Raw genomic sequence first — 20,738 nt, 5'->3', positions numbered from 1 at the left:
TGATCTGCTCAGGTCCCTTCCGACCCTAGTAACTATGAAACTATGCAGACACGAAAGAGGGTCTCTTAAATAAACCTGCAGTATTCTTCTTACCTGTGTCTTTCAAAATAAGAATTCAAAATGCATATTCTGTCAACTTGGGAAAATACATTAGATTATAGTAGTCTTTTTTTTTCTTTTCTTCATGCCACAAGTTCCTACTGATATTAATGGATCTACCTCACATTCACACTAACTTGGAACATAGTTTGCCTTAAATCTCTTTCAGAATTTATGAAAGGGATTAAAACCTTGCTTTTTCATAATCTTATAAGATTTGTTTGATATTAAAATGAATTTTGATTGAGAGAAGTGTTAGCTCAGTGTACTTGCACCATTATCTCGGCAAATCTTTTGTACTCTTCTTATTTAAGGCTGAAGAATTCAACTCTTAAGATTTGAAAGATAATGGTGCTTGCTGTTGTAAAACTTTGGAACATATGTTTATGGATTGATGTATTATCAGTTTTTGGTCTGTTAACTTCTATAGTGTAAAATAAATAACTTTATTTTTATAATTCATTTCTCAGCTGTTTTAAAAATGAATCTACTTCAGTTATAGTATGAATCACTTCTTACAATGATGTCATCAGTAGAACCTAGAGTTGCAGTCATGGAAGGATAGGAGGCTGAGAAGTGTTCTATAGTGTGCACTTAACCTAATGTGTCTTTAAAAACAGAACTTAAGATCTAAATTTATTTTTTAATATTCTAAAGTACTCCAGAGTCACTGAAATAAGAAGTACTAATATAGAATATTAGTTACAAAGTTGTTTTCATGTTATAGCAAAACAGGTGAAATTTTAGAAAATGACAACACGACTAATTCAATCAGGATTAGATTTTTCACTGTGTACATTTTCAGTTGAATATTTGATACTGACATATTGAATTTAATTTTAGAACTCATTCTGTCTTTGAAGGGTTCCTATACTTTGTGACTTTGAACCTCTTCACCAGCATGTACGTGCACTACATAACCTGGTGAAAGCAGCCCAGAGTTTGGATGAAATGTCTCAGACCATTACAGATCTACTGAACGAGCAAAAGGTATTTTTTTGTTTTTTCTTTGGCAAGGCCTTAAATGAAGGATATGTTTAGGTTATTTTTAATAGGCTGTTGAACAAATAATCGCTTGATCTCCAAAATCCAATTATTCATATATTGGTTACACATGTACTCTGCACAGGCCAAAGTAGCTTTAAAAAGAAAATCTAATCATGTAAATGTTGTTGGACTCCAAGTTCCTTAATGAGAGCAAAAATGTAATACTTTAGGGAGAGAAAACAAACTTTAGTACTTCCATAAAGTTAAATTCATGTTTCTGTTCTGGTTTTTTGGCCAAGTCATGAAACTGGTTATGTGCAAAAGCTCATACTTTGTATTTATCTTGCTGTCTTTCTATTTAGATCACTTTAATTTCAATTTAATTTGTTACTAATTTTGTTTTTGTTTTAAAATATTATTTTTCTACGGATGATGACTAATTTATATTACTATCCTTTTGGCCCAAGCAATTAGCCTCTCTTTGAGTTTTGTCCTGTCACTTCTGTTAAGAGAATGAACTGATGATGTGAGTTGGGTATTTCTTTAATCAAATCCTGTTTATTTACAAAGAATGTATACACAACCCTGTTTCCTTGAATACAGTAGAAACAGGAGCACTGGACTTGATATTTTGGAAACTGTATCTGTCCCCTTCAGAGAAATTATTGCAATTGCTTCTCATGCTGTTTTCCTATGTAGGCAGCATACCAAGCAGACCTTTAACTTCTGTGGTTTGCAGCTAATCTCAGAGAACCCCTGCCAACAACCACAGTCCTGACATTAAAACTTTGCAATGCAATCAGTTTCTCTGGACAGCAGCCTTTACATCTTCTCCAGCTGCCTTGTTGTAAGGGGTTAATTGTTAAGTGGTGATCTTGATCAGATATGGAAGGCAAAGCGTTAGTTTGCCTGTTGACATTACCTGTATCAGGGACAGAACCAGGACCTGCTTCATGACAAAAATGTCATCTCTCAGCACAGCAGTACCCATTTCTTCAACAAATATCTAACAAATATAACAAATATCTAACATTTCTAACAAACAAATATCTGCTATCTTGGAACATCTATATAGAAATCTCCTGAGACTACTGTATGGTACACCCAATTTCATGTCGTTGTGTCAGTAAAGTATAGGATCCTTCCCAAGGTTCATGTAGGTGAGGTCTCATACCTGTCTTTCTCTTAAGATTCTAGAACTATGTCCATTGTTTTTCCACATATAGTTTGACATTATCTTTTTTCATTTTATCAGAGGATGTCTTCAAATATTTTCCTGTTCAAAGGTGCAACTTTTTCAGTTTTGGATTGTAAAATTCCTATTTAGTCCTAATTATCTGGATCATATAATTCTTCAGACACTCCATGTAAGAAGCTTGCATGGTTCAGTAGGTCATATGTGAATATAAAAGGTTGTGTTGGGGGTACATTTGATCCACTCATTGACTCTGGTTCTGTAAACCATCAAAAGGTATAGTATAGACTGGTTCCAAGATTCATACAAATCCAAAAATAACGAGGAAAAAAATTGAAAACAAGATGTACATCATTGTGCTGGTATTTTGTGGTATGCCTGCATTTTTAATGGTTTCTTTCTTGATTTATTTGCAGTTCATCTGGGAACCCAAATCTTGTAGAGAATTATTTCAGTGGCATGTCACTGCCTTTTTTTAGTTTTTACACAATAAATTTCAAGCTATTTTGTAGTTTGTGGTGACCATGGGCTGTTAACGGTGACAGTATTGTCCAGAGCTGGGGCTGTGATCTGGGTAGGGACGAACAGGCAGTGGATCATGGCTCTGCCCCAGGTCTGGATCCTGCTGTCACCACTGCAAGAACCTAGCCCTAGCCCCAGAGCAGCTCCCTGCCCAGCTGTGCACCCTGCCAGCACTACTGGGACTGGTCTCCATGGAAACCCTGGCCCTGCACTGTCACAGCCCTGCTGCTGCTGGAGTTTCCATGGAAACTGGCTGCAGTGACATGGGCAGGGGCTGTTGCGAAATGGAATGGCTGGACCTGCCATTTTGCTCACCCTGATCTAGTCCAAGGTGGATGGGTCGGAGGATGGGTGGGGAGGAGAGGAGCAGAGCACTCTGGAAAGCTGGGGAGTGAGACCCTTTTGCAGTACCCTGCACCGTACAGATGTTATATGTAGTATTTCAGAGACGTTGCTGTTACGTCCAACAATATTTCTGTACTGCTGCCATTTTTAAGCTGTGCAGGGGTGTTCATATCTGTCCACTTCAAAGGCATTTACAGTACTACAAATGTAGCTTCTGTCTGTGGCCTAAATATGCTCATTCTTTTCAGGTTTAAGAGCTTTTTATTATTTCAGAGGTCCTCTCAAACGATAAGAATGGATATTAGTTATCTTCTGAACTTATAACACATTGTAGTATGCATTGTTTTACTTAATATTGCGTCAGTGATTTTTACACACACCCTTATTCTGTGACTTTCTTTTTGGTAAGGGTTTCTTTCCCTTTCAGCCTATGCCAAATGATTTATAAGCTTATTAAAAAAAGTTTGCTACACCTTCTCATTCTACAGTAGAAACAAAGAATGACCTGATGGGCACTAGGGTGAGAAGTTTGTAGCAAATCAAGCTACTCCTAGGAAGCAATTTTTTATGATTAAATGGGAGGCTTCAACCTGAATAGATAACTAATAAGCACATCAGTGTGGTATTAAAAGTGGCTGTTATAAGAGACTCAGTCTTTTGAGATTTATACACATATAGCCAGCTCTTCAATTTTTGAAAGTAGAGCGGTTGTGGCATTTTTTAGTTTTTGTTATAATAGGGGTATTATCTGTTGTCAAGGTTAGATTCAAAACTATATTTAACCCCAATCTTTCAAACAATTCTTGTTCTCTTTCATTTAAATCTTAATCAGAATAACATTATTAATATTAAATATGTTACTAAGAAGACATGTACTTCTCCTGTTCTCTTATTTTCTTGCTTCCTTCTTGCCTGCGGACTGCTCTAATGTGTTTACATTTTTTACAATAAAATCAGAAAAGGGGCCACATCTGTGCATACAACTGTTATTGTAATAATCTTTCCCCTTCAAATACAGCTGACCTTCAAGTAATGCCTTTTATATTTTAACAAGATAGTGTAAAGATTTCTTCATGCTTTAAATTTTGGACTTCTGAAATCCATGTGACCTCTTAAACTTAATCATCTTTGGAATAATTTTTACTATGTTTTACTATGCCTACTGACATCAGAGATACAGGCTTATATTATCAACATACATGTTTCTGGTTTGGTCAATATTAAACCTATTTAAGCATCACTGTCGTGTATTTTTAAAGCATTTGTTGAGAATCCATATGCTGGTCAGTACAGGTGCACCGATTAAAGGTTTTCTTGGCTGATACCAAGAGCCGACGATTAACCAACCATATCGACCGGTGCCGATCTGATGAACGATATTTAGTAATCATGCAAGGCATTTTAAACTACTGACATAAATAAACCTTTTTTGGCATACTTCAGCAGCCTCCTGCATCTTGTGCATCAGTGTCCCCACACTTAAAAATGGCACTGGGGTTGCTTAAACTAAAGCTTGTCAAATGAGCTTCCGTTGAAGTACCCCAGCTGCCATTTTTAACCATGGGGATGCTGATGCATAAGATTTTGCTTCACTTTAATTAGAGTGGCTGTCAGAGCCCCCCTAAGGCATGCACTCCCCCTCTCCCCCCGAGTACATGTAAAAGTGCCCAGGGCCCATGCCAGTTGCAGCAGGGGGGACTGGCCTAGCAGTGCCTGCAAATTGCTGTGCAGAGCCCTTCAGCCCCTGCTCTTCTGTGTGATGCCCTTGAACCCCAGCCCAAGAACAGCTGCCTGAGCCTGCCCAGAGCAGAGCTGAAGGGGAAGATTTTGAGCCTTCCTGGCTGCCCAGGTCTGGGTGGTCTCTGGGCCAGGCTCCTTGCTGTCCTCGTTGTGCTCATGGCAGGGCCACAGGACCATTCCAGGCGTGGAGAAACCAGACCATCTCTCTCGCAGTCAGGCCCCAGGAGCTGAACTCCAGCTGGGGAAAGGGCCCCTTCCCTTCCTGGTGCTGGTGTTGCTGCTGCTGCCAGGGGCAGGGCAAACCCTGCCATACCCCATGGGGGAGACTGAGTGGACCCAGTCCTGGCCCTGGGAAGGGCAGGAGCCAGCTAAGCTGAAGCCAGCACAGCGTGGGGGAGTAGCTGCCACAGCCCCAGCCAGGTCCTGTCCCTGGGGCATGGACCACTGGGCACTGCAGGCTGTCGCTCTGGGCCGGGTTGGGCAGCCTTGGCCCATGCCCTGCACCAGTCAAGTCTCCACACTCGCCACCTTTTTTCAACACCCTCCCCAGCCTGCAGTCTGTGCCACACCAGCATCTGGGACACTGCACCAGCTGCTCTGCTCTGCTCCAGTCCAGCCCGCTGGTACGGGGATGATGGTGGGGATGGAGAATGGCTTGGGCCCTCCGTGCCCCAGGTCACATTAGCTCGTGGAGGGAACCTAGGCATCTGGGGTCCCTGGCCCTGCAGGTGAGAGGGAACCCAGGCATTTGGGACTCTGGCCAGAAGCCATAATTATCAGTAAACATTATAGACTATAATGGCCAAAAAAAGCTGATGGCCAATAATGTCATTTCCCTTTTACCAATGGAAATCAGATATCCAACTGATATATTTACACACCCCTGCTTGTCAGTGCATCAGGGATGTGTGTGTAATTTTAAATACAGATTTTTTCAGAAAAATAACTTGTTCAAAGAAATTGTTTGATACCAAATAAATATGGAGCACTCATTTTTAGAAAAACAAGCGTCTTTTCTTGCAGGTTCTTTTCTTCAGTCTAGGATGTACTTAAATCACTTTATTTGGATAAAAAGGCTGTAATAAATAGTAAGGTACCTAGCTCCTTTCATGAGTAAACTCTGAAATATTTTAAAAGGTGGCTAATATTGTTGTCCCAATTTTAAAGATGAGAACACTGAGGCACAGAAGGTGAAGAGATGTCCCCAACGTGACCCAGACCAATGACAAAATTAGAACCTTTATAAATCCCAGTTTGGTACACTCCACTAGACTTTATTGTAAAAGTAAAGTCCCCAGTAAAAACATTGAAAATACCTTATTGGGGACAGGGAAAGACTGTATCCAGGTAGAGGACAGTTGTAGATGTGTCAGAGAAGCATGACATCTTTGACGCATTTCATTGTCTGTTACTCTGACATCAGGGATTTTGTGTTTCCTGAAGCTTTGTTGACATCCTTGCAGTTTTACTGTGGAATTTTAAGATGCCTTTTTTAAAGATTATATTCTTATAAATGTGTAAGATGAGGCGTTTATAATTCCAATGTATACTTGATAATTAATAGTGCTTTTATAATGCACTATAAAGAATGGCAGTGGGAGTACCCCCAAAAGTATTCTAACAGCGTGGCAATTATAGCTGATAATATAACTTTTCAAAAGTGAATGGCAAGAAGAAGGGCAGGTGATGGTGCAAGCAGTTTTTTAATTGCTCTTTCATGATTTTCCTCCTGAAAAATATTTCTGGTGACATTTCTTAAGGCAGTAATGTTGTCCCACGTTGTATACAGGCACCCTTACAGCCTATTTGAAACTCCCCACGTATATTTGTGTTACTTACACAAAGATGAAGAGCCAAAATTAAATAGAATTCCCTTGTTTTTACTTTATGGCTTTTTACTGTTTTATATTCTGTGCTGGGTTTTGTATTATCAGTATATTATGTTTTGTTTTAATTTTGTTTAAACCTGTAGAATGGATAATCTTATTGTATGCTTTTACCAATAACTACAGATTGTGTATTTCATTATATATTATATAATTGAATTGTCAGTTTCAGCAAAATCTGTAAAGAAGTGGTTGTGGCTGCAGAGGCTTGCTGCTAGTGGTGCTGCTGTGGGCCTAAAGTTACATTGGTAGCATTGGAATGATGTTGTAAGTCCTGATGGTCCAGGACATAGCAAGAGGCAAGGATTTTTGTAGTATCTTTTATTGAGCCAACTGCATGGTTGGGATAGGCTAAGACAAGATTTTTAAATGAAGTGCATTCTTCATGCACCTAAAGAGGCATTGTAGGGTTTTTTGGTATTTGGAAGTTCTGCTTTTCTGCGTGAACATCCTGTCTCTCTCTGTCAATAATGTTAGCAAATAAAAGGGGTATTTCCTGAGAATTTCTTTCAGGTATATGTTAGTAAACTAGTAACATGAAGAGGAACCTCTGGAGTGACAGTAGTAGGGAGACCCCAGATAATACAGTCAAATAGTCAGAAGTGAATATATTTTGCTGTTAACAGTTTTCAAAGTACAGGAGTCTAGTCATGGATACTGCTGGCCTGGCTCAGTCTTGACCTAGATGCCATCTCTAGGTTTGAAATCCAGACCTTTGTTAGGAGCAAAAGAGAAGCTTGCCAATTACCGTATTTACTGAAATATAGACAAGGTTTCTTCCCCCCTCCCCCCCACAACAATATGGGTGGAAGGAACCTCTTATCTTTTATACTGGCATACAAGGAAACCTCACTAAATAAATTGTCTATCATTAAACTGCTGATAAAAGCAATATGTTCAGCAATGGAAACCAACTGGCAAGTTGATTACATGCAGCCAACATTAAGTGTAACTGTAAAACGCAAGGCCTATGTGGAGCAAACATACTGATGGTGACTGTAACCCATCTGAATAAGATATGCGGTAATTCCCACTACACTGAGTCCCCCTCAGTGCTGACTTTAAGTCACGCTGATCCACTGCATTGAAAACATTTAGATTTCTTCACTCCCACAGTTTAGTTGCTTCTTTCTTTCCCGTTTCCAAAGAGTCCTGTTTTTAACCAGCCTTAAATGTCTGACAAACATTACTGAGGCTCCAAACAGCTTACCTACAATCCCCCTGTTGCTTCGTCTCTCCTCAGCCTGTTGCATATGTTTAATGTGGCCCTGCCCTTTTTGACCTGGAACTGGGCCAGGTTGCCGTGTGCCTTATCTGCATGTAATTTTTGAAAGATCTCAGGACTTGTGGCACGTACCTTGTTCCAGTCATGTGTGGGGGCTAATTAGCACATGGATCCTTTGTGGGGGATATCTGGAGTACACACACATACTGAGCAGTGCTGGGCTGTGGGCTTACCATGACTTGAAACATTGTTGTCTTTGCTGGAGCCCCATCCAGTGAACTACATGGTAACTTATGAGCCTTTTTATTTTGGACTAATACTTGCATAGGGTGTAATGTATGCAAGTATGTGCTTCAAAGTATGTTTTTGGAGTATCTGAGCTCAAACTTATAGCAATTTCAGAAGAGGTAAATTGCATCTATGCTGAGTGAACTAAGCCTGTGGGTACCTATAGTAATTTTGTTATATGCAGGTTACTACAGGTATTTTTTATCTATGTAAGCTTTTTCAAATGTTTCTCACTTCCATGTGCTCAGAGAGATTAGGATCTGACAGTAAAGTAAGGAAGGACTGCAGTAGAAAGAAGTTGGGGGCACAGAGGGCAAAGGGGCTACCTGAACCCAGACTTATTTTTTGTGCAGTAACAAAGAGAAGGGGAAAAATTCAAGGCAGATTTCCAATAATTAGATTCTATACCTGAAAAATTATAACACTTTATAAATTTTCCATGTATAGAATCTAACTATAGCAGGGCATCATCTTGTATTTGAGTAAATACAGTATCACCAACTAGTGTGGATGAGGTTTTATATTGTAGATTCAGGAAACGGCACTGAAACAGCTAAACTAGGTTCAGATCAGTGAAATAAGAGTTTAAATATTTAGTTTTCTGTTACAAGGGGAGCAGAAAGTACCCTCTAGTACAACTCTGCTCAGTTTGACTAAGTACAGACAGTGAGAAAGCCCAAGGCTGAATAATTAAATCTTTGCAGGTTAGTCTAAACTGCATAGATTGAACTGATGATAAGTAAGTGAACAGATATTTGCATTTGATTTTGGAAATGCAGCCACATGCCTGCAGTGGCTCAGGCCAGAAGCCAGGGGTGCTAGCATAGGCAGCAGAAGGCCAAGGCTAATGGGTCTTAGCCTCCTCAAACTTTTTGCAGAACCTGGAGATAACAGCAGCACTACAGTAACACCATCCCACAGCACCTGGCTGCTCTTAGCATGCTACTGCCCCTCCACCACCATATGCAGCACCAACATGTGCCGGGCCCACAACAGCCCTCTGGGAGGGAGGGGCAGGGGTCAGGTGGGGCCCAGCCCCCACAATAATATTTTTCCCCCACCACTTGCCTATCTCTCCTGTGGAGGGGTAGGGGTTTGCAGAGGAAATGCAAAGCATCCTGGGATGCTGGGGGATTGACTGAGTTAACTTGAATGTGGAGGGGATCTGGGACACAAGTTCAATAAACCAATTTAACCTAAATCAGTTAAATTTGATACTGTATCCATCCAGGTTTATCTTAAACTGCTTTCAGCCATTTTGAAAGAAATTTATACGCACTGAACTTCTGTTGTGTTACAGATTTGAACTGGTTTCTGATCACTTATCCCAGTATACGTGCAGTTTCTGTCCCTGGCCTTTTTGTCCTAGCCCATAACCGCTTGCTGTATCAGGGAGTGTGCCACAGAGCCTGGAAACTTTATCCTGCCACATAATGGAGATTTGTTCAGATTTAATTCTTGCATTGGAAGGTATTTCCTCTTCACCAGTCTGGTTCCAATGGAGTGCTGATCAAAGATTCTTGAAATTCCCCAATCTAAACTATTTAGAAAGAAGATATATTTCTATGCAGTTGGAAGAGCAGAGTTTAAATCTGCTTTGTACAATTCTGGTAGGAAGAAAAGCTGGTTGATTTGGAGTGATGTATTTCAATATAGAAACCAAATGGGACTGACCAAATTCTGGAATTCCATAATGAACTTTTAAATTCCCTCTGTTATTTATAGGAGGAAAAGGGCAGCCCAAGTGTGGTAGATGTCAGTTTCAGAAAGATATACCATGCTTTCCATTCTCATGTCCCCTTCAGTCTTTGTTTAGTTTTCCCCCTCTTCTGTTGGCCTTTTTGATATCTTTTGCTTCTGTGAAACAGGAGAAATTTCATTATTTACCATTGGTGACCATATTAAAGAAATGTTTTGCTGCATAAGGAGGTTTTATTTACATTTTGTGTACAATAAACAGGTATTTTATTTTGGTGGAAGTACTTGAAGGCCTCTGAGTACCACAATACAGAAGTGTATTATTAGATTGTATTATATATGATAAGTTTTTGAAAGAAAGAAAGGGATTGCATAGATTAATCTGGGATGGGGGGTGTTGATTTTGTTTGTTTTGTTTTTAGCTTTGCTTTTTTCCATCCTACTGCTCGCATCAGAATATTATAAATCGGAATTTAGTTGAATATTGTCATTTTTTATCGGGTGACGATACTTTTAGGGAAAATAAATTGGGCATCCTCTTGTTAGTTGTTTTTCTAACAGTAACAAAAGTCATTATTGTTCATAGCAAAGATCCTTTCTGTTTTCTCGCTACGAGCATTTTTAGACAACCCTTTGCTTCAATCTTGTTGCATGAGATTAAATTGTTTCAGTCCTTTTAATTAAAATGCATTTAATTGTTGTTTACAACATTTCGGTACATACAGATGTTTGATAATACACACAGGTTTGACTAACTAGAGATTTCAGGAAAGGACCTGGAAAATCTGACATTGGTTTGAGGTTTTTTTTTTTCTTATACTTAATCCATTGATTGCAGATGGTTATTTTTATTTTTATTTTTTTAAATAAAAATCTTTGGCATTTTTTAACATTCTCAAGCTGCTTTATTAACCAGGATACCACCAAGTCTAAAAAATTAAATACGTTTATCATGTAGTTTGTAAAGCTTTTGTTTACTTTTTATGCTTGCAGGCCTCCAACAGTCAGACATCACCACAATCTGCCACCACGCCAAGGATGGAAAGTACAACAGGAATCGCAACTGCTACCTCTTCTAGAACACCTCCATCACTCAGTCTTCAGGGTCCTCTGTGTACTCCTGTGTGTCCCCCTGCTCCATTAGAGGAATTGTCTCCAGATAGTATTGATGCTCATACATTTGATTTTGAAACGATTGGCCATCCAAGCTTAGAACAGGCCCTTAAGCAAGGGTCTTTAGATTTGGATTCACTAGCAGAAAGTCCAGAATCGGATTTTATGTCAGCAGTGAATGAATTTGTAATAGAGGAAAATCCAGTATCCCCCAATATAATAAGTGATCCACAAAGTCCAGAAATGATGGTAGAGTCCCTCTATTCTTCGGTTATCAATGCAATAGACAGCAGACGCATGCAAGACACAAATATTTGTGCAAAAGGAGGCTTAGTGGAAAATGCTTCTCTAAATATTTGTATGGACAAATGTAGAGTTATTGCCCAGGAATCTCAAACAAACTTAAAGAACATAAAAGAAGACCTTTGCCACTTTAGAGTACTTGTACAAAAAGAACAATGTGACTTTTCCCATTCTTTAAAATGTACTTCAGTAGAAATAAGAAATGTTATTGAAAAAGTAAAACTTTCACTTGAAAAAACACTAACTGAGAAACATCAAAAAGAATTGCAGTCTCTGAAAAGTGAATATGAAACTAAAGTTAATAAATTACTGGAAGATGGTGAGGAAAACGAAAAAAAGATTAAAAAATTAAAAGAAGACTTAGTAGGCCTTGAAGAAGTTCTGCAAAATAAAGATCATGAATTTGCAGTGGTGAAGAATGAAAAAGAATCTGTTGTTCACCTACAAAATGAGAAAGATCAGAAGATGCTTGAATTAGAATGTCAGATGAAGAATCAAAATTATGAACTTAAGGAACTCAGACATTCTCATGAGATCGTACTAGAAGATATGAAAAGGCTTCATCTTGAAAATGATGAAAAAATACAAGTTTTGAAGGCAGAGTTTCAGAGTCTTGAACAAAGTCACCTAAAAGAATTGGAAAACAATTTACAGATCAGGCATACCCAAGAATTTGAAAGGATAGTATCTGAGCACAAAGATTGTTTAGATGAGTTAAAAAAAGAAAACTTGCACAGACTTGAACAAATGCAGGAATCTCATGCTGCAGTTGTGCAAGAGAAGGAAAAACAGGTAGAAGAGTTAAAACTCAAAGTTTCTGATCTGTCTGATTTGAGATGTAAATTAGAAGTTGAACTTGCATTGAAGGAAGCAGAAACAGATGAAATGAAGATGATGTTAGAAGACAGCAGAATCCAGCAACAGGAGACCATCAAGTCACTTATTGATAAAGAAACTGAAAGTTTAAGAAAAGAGATAGATGCATTAAATCTCAAGTTACAAATAAATAATGACGAATATCAAGTGGGCTTAGCAGAGCTAAGAACTTTAATGACAATTGAGAAAGATCACTGCATTTCAGAATTAGTGAACAGGCATGAAGAAGAATCAAATTTGCTTAGAACTGAATTAAGCAAAATAACCTCTTTACATCAGGAAGCTTTTGAAGAAAAAAAGAGACTCAAAGAACAAATAATAGAACTGCAAAGTAAGTTAGAAACTGAAGAGAATGCCCTAGAAAAGGAAAAGGAGAAAAAAATGGCTCTGTGTGAACAACAGGAAAAATATGAGGCTGTTATCCATAAACTTGAGGAGGAGAAAGTACTGTTAATATCTAACCAGGAGGATGATAGACAATTGCTTATTCAAAAGCTCAGTTGTGAAAAAGAGGATGCAGTGCAAATTGCCCATAAAGAGTTTGAATTGCAGAGGGAAGCTGTTGAAAAAGAGCTTTTGGAAAAAATACAACAACTTGAGATGAAAGTAAATCTGAGGTACTGTAAGAATTAAGTTGCCATATTTTCTTAATGATCAAAAGTAAGATAATTCAAAACTTATTTGCTTTCTTTATGAAAACTGCAATGCATGGCACATGTCCATATACAGCTTAATAGTGTTTTTTGGTTTGTATAGTTTCAAGTTGATAATAAGACTACTACATAGTAATATTTTTACATAAGTGGACTCCAGATAAATAAAATGTTAAGGTATGTGTAATGTTTGCGCTCCTGAATGCTCTGAAAATAACTTCAAAGGAAGTAGATTTAAAACCAAATGTATACACAACTTAGTTTGTAACTCCACTTTTGAGAAAAGAGTCTAGCTTGTTTTTTATGTAATTTGCATTTCATTTGCCTATTAATTCAAGGTCCTTGATATGCGGGGTAGACGCAGTATATTTACTCCACACATGCATCTTTCTTCGAAAAATCAGCCCTTTAACTTTGGGGGTTATGTTTTAAATAAGGAAACTGACTTTCTGCACCACAGTTGAAGCACACAGTGGCTACATAGAGTTGTTATGGCTATTGGAGCTGTCTTTCCCAGCTTGAGGGAGGGAGAGAATGCCTGTCACAGCTGGTTTTAAGCTTTTCATAGTTTATGCTGAATTTCAGTAGCTTTTAGTGAGAGGTTTAAAATTACCTTTTGCCTGAGCAGCATTAGTCAAGATTCAGCCATGCAGTCACAATTCAGCTATGACGCTGGAAAAATCTTCCCACTCCTGCCCCCCATTTTGTGTTGCCATACAAGGTGCATGTCTTATTTGCTGGCCATGAAGTATGCCAGGAAAATAAGGTAGTTACAGCTCAATTGAAGTTTAAGAAGTGAGTCCTTAATAAAATGTTATGTGAGAAATGCCTTAGAAAAACATTAGTTTGGGAAACCGGTAACTGAGAGCAGGTAAGTCTGGTAATTCGTAATGATTATATAAACCATAACATTGATAACTTTCAAAGAACATGAGCATGGCAACCAGAAGTTCATTATGTATACAGAGAAAAGTGGTTAAGCAGTACCTTTTTACACGAACTGCAAACTGAACTTACTTTTATAGTCTGTTATGTCATACCAGAGGAAAACATTTTGTTCTTTATAGGATGCAGTAGAAGATCTCATTTAACTGGACATTGTACAAGCTGAGACATTCCCTGCCACTGAGAAATTTATATCTAGATGTAAGGATATGCCATGTAGACAAATTGAAGAAGTTTGGTTTGGGGGGTAAACTGACTATGTAAATAACAATGTAATAGCTGAACAGAAAAGCAGCACAGTTTAGTGTGGATAACAAATTTAAATGAGATCTTTCTTTTTAACTTCAGTCACTGTAGCCCTATTTTAAAAATAGCTGCTTTTCTAAATATAGAGTTGAGCAGAATTACATGGACGCAATTTACATTTGAGAGGCACAGTTTTAAAAAAATCAAAATTTAATTTTGAATGATAGTTTTAACTAGAGCACTTTGTTTTTATTTTATGGGGCAATGTCGTATTTGTGGTGAAATTTCAAACTAAAAAAAAAGAAAATCCCCTCTTAAAAATATTAAATCAGGTACCATATTTTCTTGTGTGTATATATACAATCTCATGACCAAGCTGGGGAACTGTGGCCTTGACCATGTCACAGTCCGATGGCTGGGGAACTGGCTCCGGGGTCAGGCCCAAAGGGTACTAGTTGATGGGAACATATTGACATGGCTCAAGGTTATCATTAGAGTTTCCCAGGGCTCAGTGCTCGGGCCAGTACTCTTCAGTATCTTCATAAATGATCTGGATTTGCGTATCAGATGCAGACTGGCAAAGTTCTCAGATGACACTAAACTATGGGGGAAGGCAGTCCCGCTGGAGGACAGGCTGGGGATACAGGCCAACCTGAACACACTTGCAAAGTGGGCAGACCAAAACCTGATGGCATTCAACAGTAGAGAAATGCAGGGTACTCCACCTTGGGATCAAAAACCAGCATCATACTTAGGATTGACAGTGCTATGCTCGCTAGTACCACGGCTGAAAGAGACTTGGGGGGGGAGGGGTCTTGATTGACCACAAGATGACCATGAGCCATCAATGCGATGCCATGGCCAGCAGAGCAAACCAAACTCTGACATGCTTCCACTGATGCATCTCGAGCAAAATCAGGGACGTCATCCTCCCACTTCACTTGGCCTTAGTGAGGCTGCAGCTGGAGTACTGCGTCCAGTTTTGGGCCCCCCACTTCAGGAGGGATGTGAAAAAGCTCAAGAGAGTCCAGAGGAGAGCCACCCATATGAACAAACGTCAAGAGAGCAAGCCTTATGAGGAGAGGCTGAGAAACATGGAACTCTTTAGCTTGGTGAAGAGAAGGCTCAGGGGGAACTTGGTGGAAGCCTATAAGTATGTAAGGTAGGTGCATCAGGATCTGGAAGAACAGTTGTTTACCAGGACTCCCCAAGGGAAAATTAGGTCTAATGGCCACAAACTTCTAGAAGGCCAATTCAGACTCAAGATAAGGAAAAACTTCTTTACAGTCCATGGCCCAGATCTGGAACAGACTCCCCCCAGAGGTGGTGCAAGCACCTACTCTGGATTCATTTAAATGGTATTTGGATGTTTATCTTGCTGGGTTCACTTGATCCTTGCAGACTTCCTGCCTCTGGCAGGGGGCTGAACTCTGATCTCATGAGGTCTCTTCCAGCCCCTAATGTCTATGAAATCTATGAAACCCAGAATATACAAACCTTGTTGAAAGGCAGAATGAAGTTTAAAAGATCTTTTTTTTCAGTAAACTGAGTAGTAGATTCTAGGGAGCTGAGCTTCTGGTCTTTCTCCCTGTAAATCTGTGGAGATTTTATTTTCACTCTTGCTCCGTAAGTGGAGATCTGTTCTTACCATATTTTTGCATATAATGCATGCTGTAATTTTGAGCAACTTTTTTTTTATTTTTGGAAAAAGATGTTGCATGAAAAAAAATATGGTGTCTCAGTTGAGGAAAATAATGATTGATAAATCAGAAGGCATCAAAATAACAAAACTTCTCTGAAGGCCACTTAATTATGTGGCAATGAAAAATAAATAGAAATGTACTAACCACTTCTCCATCCCTTTCCTTTTATATCCATTTATCAAATGTTAGAAGTAAAATGATATTGTGAACTGTGAAGTATATTTGTAACAAGAAAAACATGAGAACAAGAAGTCGCTTTCAGGGTCAGACCAATGGTCCATCTAGTCCAGTATCCTGTCTCTGATAGTAGTAGAAGTGGATGCTTTAGATTACATTAACTATATTTTTTGTGATAACACTTTTCCATGTTTAAACTAAATTTTTAGAAAATGATACTGTGCGTGCGTGTGAGCGCTCATGCACAGACACACCCTCACCTAGATATATACTGAAAAAACCCAGTCAACATTTGTTCTAGTTACCTTAGTACATGCTCCAACCATGAGAGTGGCTGTTGTAGGTTCTGACTGACTTTATCTTATGTAATGGTATGATATCTATGAAATTAAGAACTTATACCTACTTTTTTTCCTAATGGGAGTTGCCAGATGCCCTTTAAATGTATTGTTCTACTTTTTTCCTGGGATTAATCCATCCAAGAAAGAAGAGGACGTGCATTTACTTTTTGAAACGTACTTTCTGATTGCAGAATTTGACCTCTGGTTCTCTGAAAGCCCCAGTTGGGAGTTCAGTCAGTTTGAGTTTCTGTAATTTCCTGTATTCCCTGTTTTGTACTAAGTTTGTTCCTGATGGGGATAAAAAGTGGCTTTTGCATAGCATGTGCCTATCGGCTGGCTGGCTAGCTAGCTAAATGTTGTATTCTATATGAATAATAGTGCCTCAGCTGTGTGGAGACATTGGTAAGGACTGCTGTTCAGTTTGAGTTTAGCTTTTTCACTGGAATTATTCAATTTCTGTTATGTACGAAGAACGCAAGTGATCTTTCCCAAATGTAATGGTTCTTTTCCTTGAAATAAAAATTATTTTTTTTCTGAAAACGTGCAGGTAAGGAAGTTGACTACTTAGAAATTAAAATTAATTCATATGGATGTTTCCAAATGTATAATGTTGATGACTCCCTTCAGTGCAAATCGCTGATCATATCTTTAGTTTCTGTCCTTTCTTTCCCTAGAAACTCTACTCCTTTGCATTCTTTAAAGAATACAGATCTAACAAGAGAATTTTAAATATGAAGGAAGGTGGTGAACATTTTTTAAAATGCATATTACAAATAAACTTTTTTCCTTAAGATTTTTTTACTTAATTATTCATAGGGAGTAGGGTCTAACATAAATAGAAATGTAAGGTCCCTGCCATGTTACATTATATGGCGTGGTTGATATGTTAATTGTGCCGTACATGGCTGAATAGGAGGCATGTTGCTAATGTATGGCTCCATAAAATGGCAAACCAGCCACAAAGTTACTCCATACAAAATGGCACTAGTTACGGCCAAGGGGCTCCAAGCTCCTGCCAGAAACCTTGCAACCTTTGCACCCAGCAGGTTAAAATACCTTTGCTTTTAAAGTTCCATTTAATATGTCTAATAGTATCTGCTGTAGGCCCTATTCTCAGGTCTGGAACCAGCCCTGTAGCTGTCTAGGGCTAGGGCTGACAATCAACTTGTTGTTGGCCCTGGCCTGGACAGCCCCACATATAGCCCTGTTGCATGATTGGGATCTAAATTCTATGCCCCATCCTAAACTTTCTGCATCCTGCTGTGTGATGCTCGGGGTAGAAGATAAAACTTCTCAGATCCCAATTACACCATTATTTTACCATCTGTCAGAGGCCTGACTCCAAAGGTGTGCCCCACCCTCTTCCTATATAACTAGTTTCTCTGTTCCTTTTCTAACTGCCCCATTTGGTTGTCTGTGGGTCACAGCAACAAAAGAGTTTTTAAAGAAAATAGGAAAATATGATTGTAAAACCATTATTTGTACACCTGTAGAGAATGTATGCAACTACACTTAATTGACTTGTTTTTCCAATTAGATGTTCACATTTAATAATTAAAGTTCTCCTCTGTTGGAATTCTCTTCAAAAGGTCTGTTTCTTAACTATCCAGTGAGCTTTAGAATCTTTTAATTTCCTTCCACAGAAAGTGCAGAAAGCCGTTGGTTCCAGCTTACCCTTTTGGCATATTCTCATGGTTTAAATTTCATGAGAACTGGTCTTTATAGGAGATGCATTGACTGTTACTATCAGGTATCCAAACTGCTTTGTCATATGGCTGTCATTTTAACCTTTTAATGTTCCTATACAGTAGGAAGTATTATGGGTCAACCAAGAAAAATCCTTTGAAAGTGTGTGTATTAGTCTCAGGCTGAAAAAAATCAAGCTTGTATAGGTTATGTAACAGTCTCTGAACACTTGCAAGTTCATTATAATTGTAGAACAGTAAAAATATTCAGATATCATGGAGCCAAGGAAAATTAAATAAGTGGGCAATGATGGGCAATGATACAGTGGGTCAGCAAGAAATTGAAACAAAAATAGTGATTTGGAACTGAAATCAACCGTGTTTAGGGAAATTAGCAAAACAAAATGTGTAGTCTTTACTGACTTTTTATAATACAGGTTTTACTGTCATGAAAAGTTTTGTGTATGAATTACATGTTTTATGATTGTGTTGGAATAGGCAGGTTTTGGAGACGTCTAAGTGGTTGATGTGCTCAGTAGTTTAATTGCATTTACTTTTGTAATTGAAATCAAGTAAATTTTGTCAGAATAATCTGTAAATAAGGTACAGAAATGAGTCACTCAGGTTGATGAATTGCAAAATTCCAACAAGAAAAACTTGGGTTAGAACAAAAACATTAGTGTGATAATAGGTAATATCCATCTGTTTGTGTACTGTAAAACATGTCTACTAATCTTTGACAAAAGAATGTTATAAACAGAGTAGGAATGTGGCTGGTTATTTCTTAATGTGTCTAAACAGAATATTTTGAAAATCCTACTTCTAAACAGAAACTAAAAAAGAAATGTCTCGTCTGCTGACAGCCTACAATAGGCAGAATGTAGAACTCTTCCTGTGTAAAGATAAACTTCACTGAGGTTCTCACTCGTGAGTCTCTGCCTTTTTGTGTTAGATGTGTGGATCTTCATTTTGAAATACTTTTGTTCCCAAGGTTGGTAGTAGTTAACATGGAAGCTTAAATCAAATCTGAATAGTGTACTTATCCTCAAAACACTTGGAGTCTTTCAGACTGACTTTTGACCACATCATTGAAGAAACTTCCCCCAGGAGTGGCCTCATTTCCATTTCCCTGTCTGCCAGTCAGGTCTCAGTTTTTAATAAACTGGAATTTAAGTTGGCACCTAAGCACTTTTTCAGTGGCAATTCAGGGCTTACTGCAGCCTGTTTAAGCCTATTTTTGATGTCTGGCTGCTTGTTTTGTCATCTAACTTTTGTGCTTCAAAGTTTTATTTTTCAACATAGTGGGTGCATCTACACATTCATTAAAGCGCCTTTGCTACTGTGCATTAAGTTTAGTACTTCTAACATGAGGTACTTGATAAAGGTGCAGTAGCTATCCCAATGCACAGAAGCAAAGCTAACAATTTTTGTGATTTAGTCAATTTTTTAGTTGACTAATTCTACTGCTCATTAGCACATTAACACGTTTTTTGCAATGATGCGCTAATGTGCAGTAGAGCAGTCCACTGCACATTAAGGTGTCTTTTATAGATGTGCCCACTGTCAGCTTTTGAGTAGTATCTTATTTTAACACTTCTTACTTACAGAGTTTGAAGCTTATTTTTGATGTCTGTCTTTTAGTGCTTAGTATACCGCATTTCATGACTTCAAACCATGTCTGTATGATGGAACAATGACAGTAATGGCTAAACATATTCACCGAATTACCTTGTGTGGAGTAAGAACTGAGCAGTGTTTTCCCACAAATCTTGCCTAACACACTGAAGGAAAGAACTTGAAGATATCCCAAGATGCTTCTGAAAGCAAGGCAGTAAGCCCAACCATAGTGTATTTTTTTGAAGGCTAGACTCTTAAAACCAAAGCCTGAGGTGGCCAAAAATCAGTAATTCACATCTGAATTTCACAACCCCAGCTTCCCTCTGTTTATCAGAGTGAATTGCATCTCTCAGTTGATTAGCACCCTGGAAAATCAAACTTACCAAATGTTACAGTCCTTGATATGCTGAAATCCACCTATACCTGAAACTGATGGTAATATGCTTTGTCTTTACTAGTGAGGCAAAGACACTAAGGGTGAAGTTAAAACAGGCTTCAGGAAGGACCAGGCTGCCCTCCAGTGTAGAAGTTGTATTGACATTGTAATGAGAGTCAGTGTTTAACATAACTTGCTCTGGTGAGAGTGTATAGCAGACAACAAGGGACAGCTCAACCTGTGCTGCGTATGCTGGTTCATGTGACTGAACTTGTACGATGATACAGCCTGTAAACCTTGTGGAAATGAGTGTTACTGCATGTTGGACAACCTCCATGGCTTTCTAGCTCATGGATGTTTTTTTCTGCGATCTTCAGTTAGAAAGAAGCTTCTAGGCACGTCCCATCCAAATTGCAGGCGCAAATGCATCCAACTAGGATGTAGAGCTCTGTATAGAACAGCGATGCCCAAGGACCTTGGGATCTCTTTAGTTCTTGATTTTTTGCTTAATCTTTCAGGTTTTGGTTCCATATTTTACTAATTCCTTAGGCCATAGTCATATAAAACTATCATATCAGTTATTATAGTTCTCATTGTATTGTTGTGATGGGAAGTCGGTTTTTAAGGTATGTCCACAGCCCTTATGTCCAGAATGTCTTAAAATACCAACCTCTGGAGCATTTAAATTGAAAAAGAACACAGAGAAGCCATGTTGTCT

At 38.5% G+C, this 20,738-nt stretch overlaps 1 protein-coding gene across 5 annotated transcripts in view; it reads left to right on the top strand.

Annotated features, from left to right (window-relative positions):
- RB1CC1 (RB1 inducible coiled-coil 1) overlaps positions 1 to 20,738 on the top strand; it is a 136,178-nt gene that overhangs the window by 69,232 nt on the left and 46,208 nt on the right. For all 5 annotated transcript variants that reach the window (XM_019527222.1, XM_019527213.1, XM_019527205.1 and 2 more), the window contains 2 exons: positions 963 to 1,089; positions 10,979 to 12,894. In XM_019527222.1, coding sequence (XP_019382767.1) covers positions 963 to 1,089; positions 10,979 to 12,894 — 2,043 coding nt within the window. The remainder of the gene's footprint in view (positions 1 to 962; positions 1,090 to 10,978; positions 12,895 to 20,738) is intronic.

The sequence above is a fragment of the Gavialis gangeticus genome, unplaced genomic scaffold, assembly GCF_001723915.1.
Source record: "Gavialis gangeticus isolate Ggan-Ray unplaced genomic scaffold, GavGan_comp1, whole genome shotgun sequence".
NCBI classification, from domain to species: Eukaryota; Metazoa; Chordata; order Crocodylia; family Gavialidae; genus Gavialis; species Gavialis gangeticus.
The sequence above is the reverse complement of the archived record's forward strand: the minus strand, read 5'-3'. Positions and strand labels throughout refer to the sequence as shown.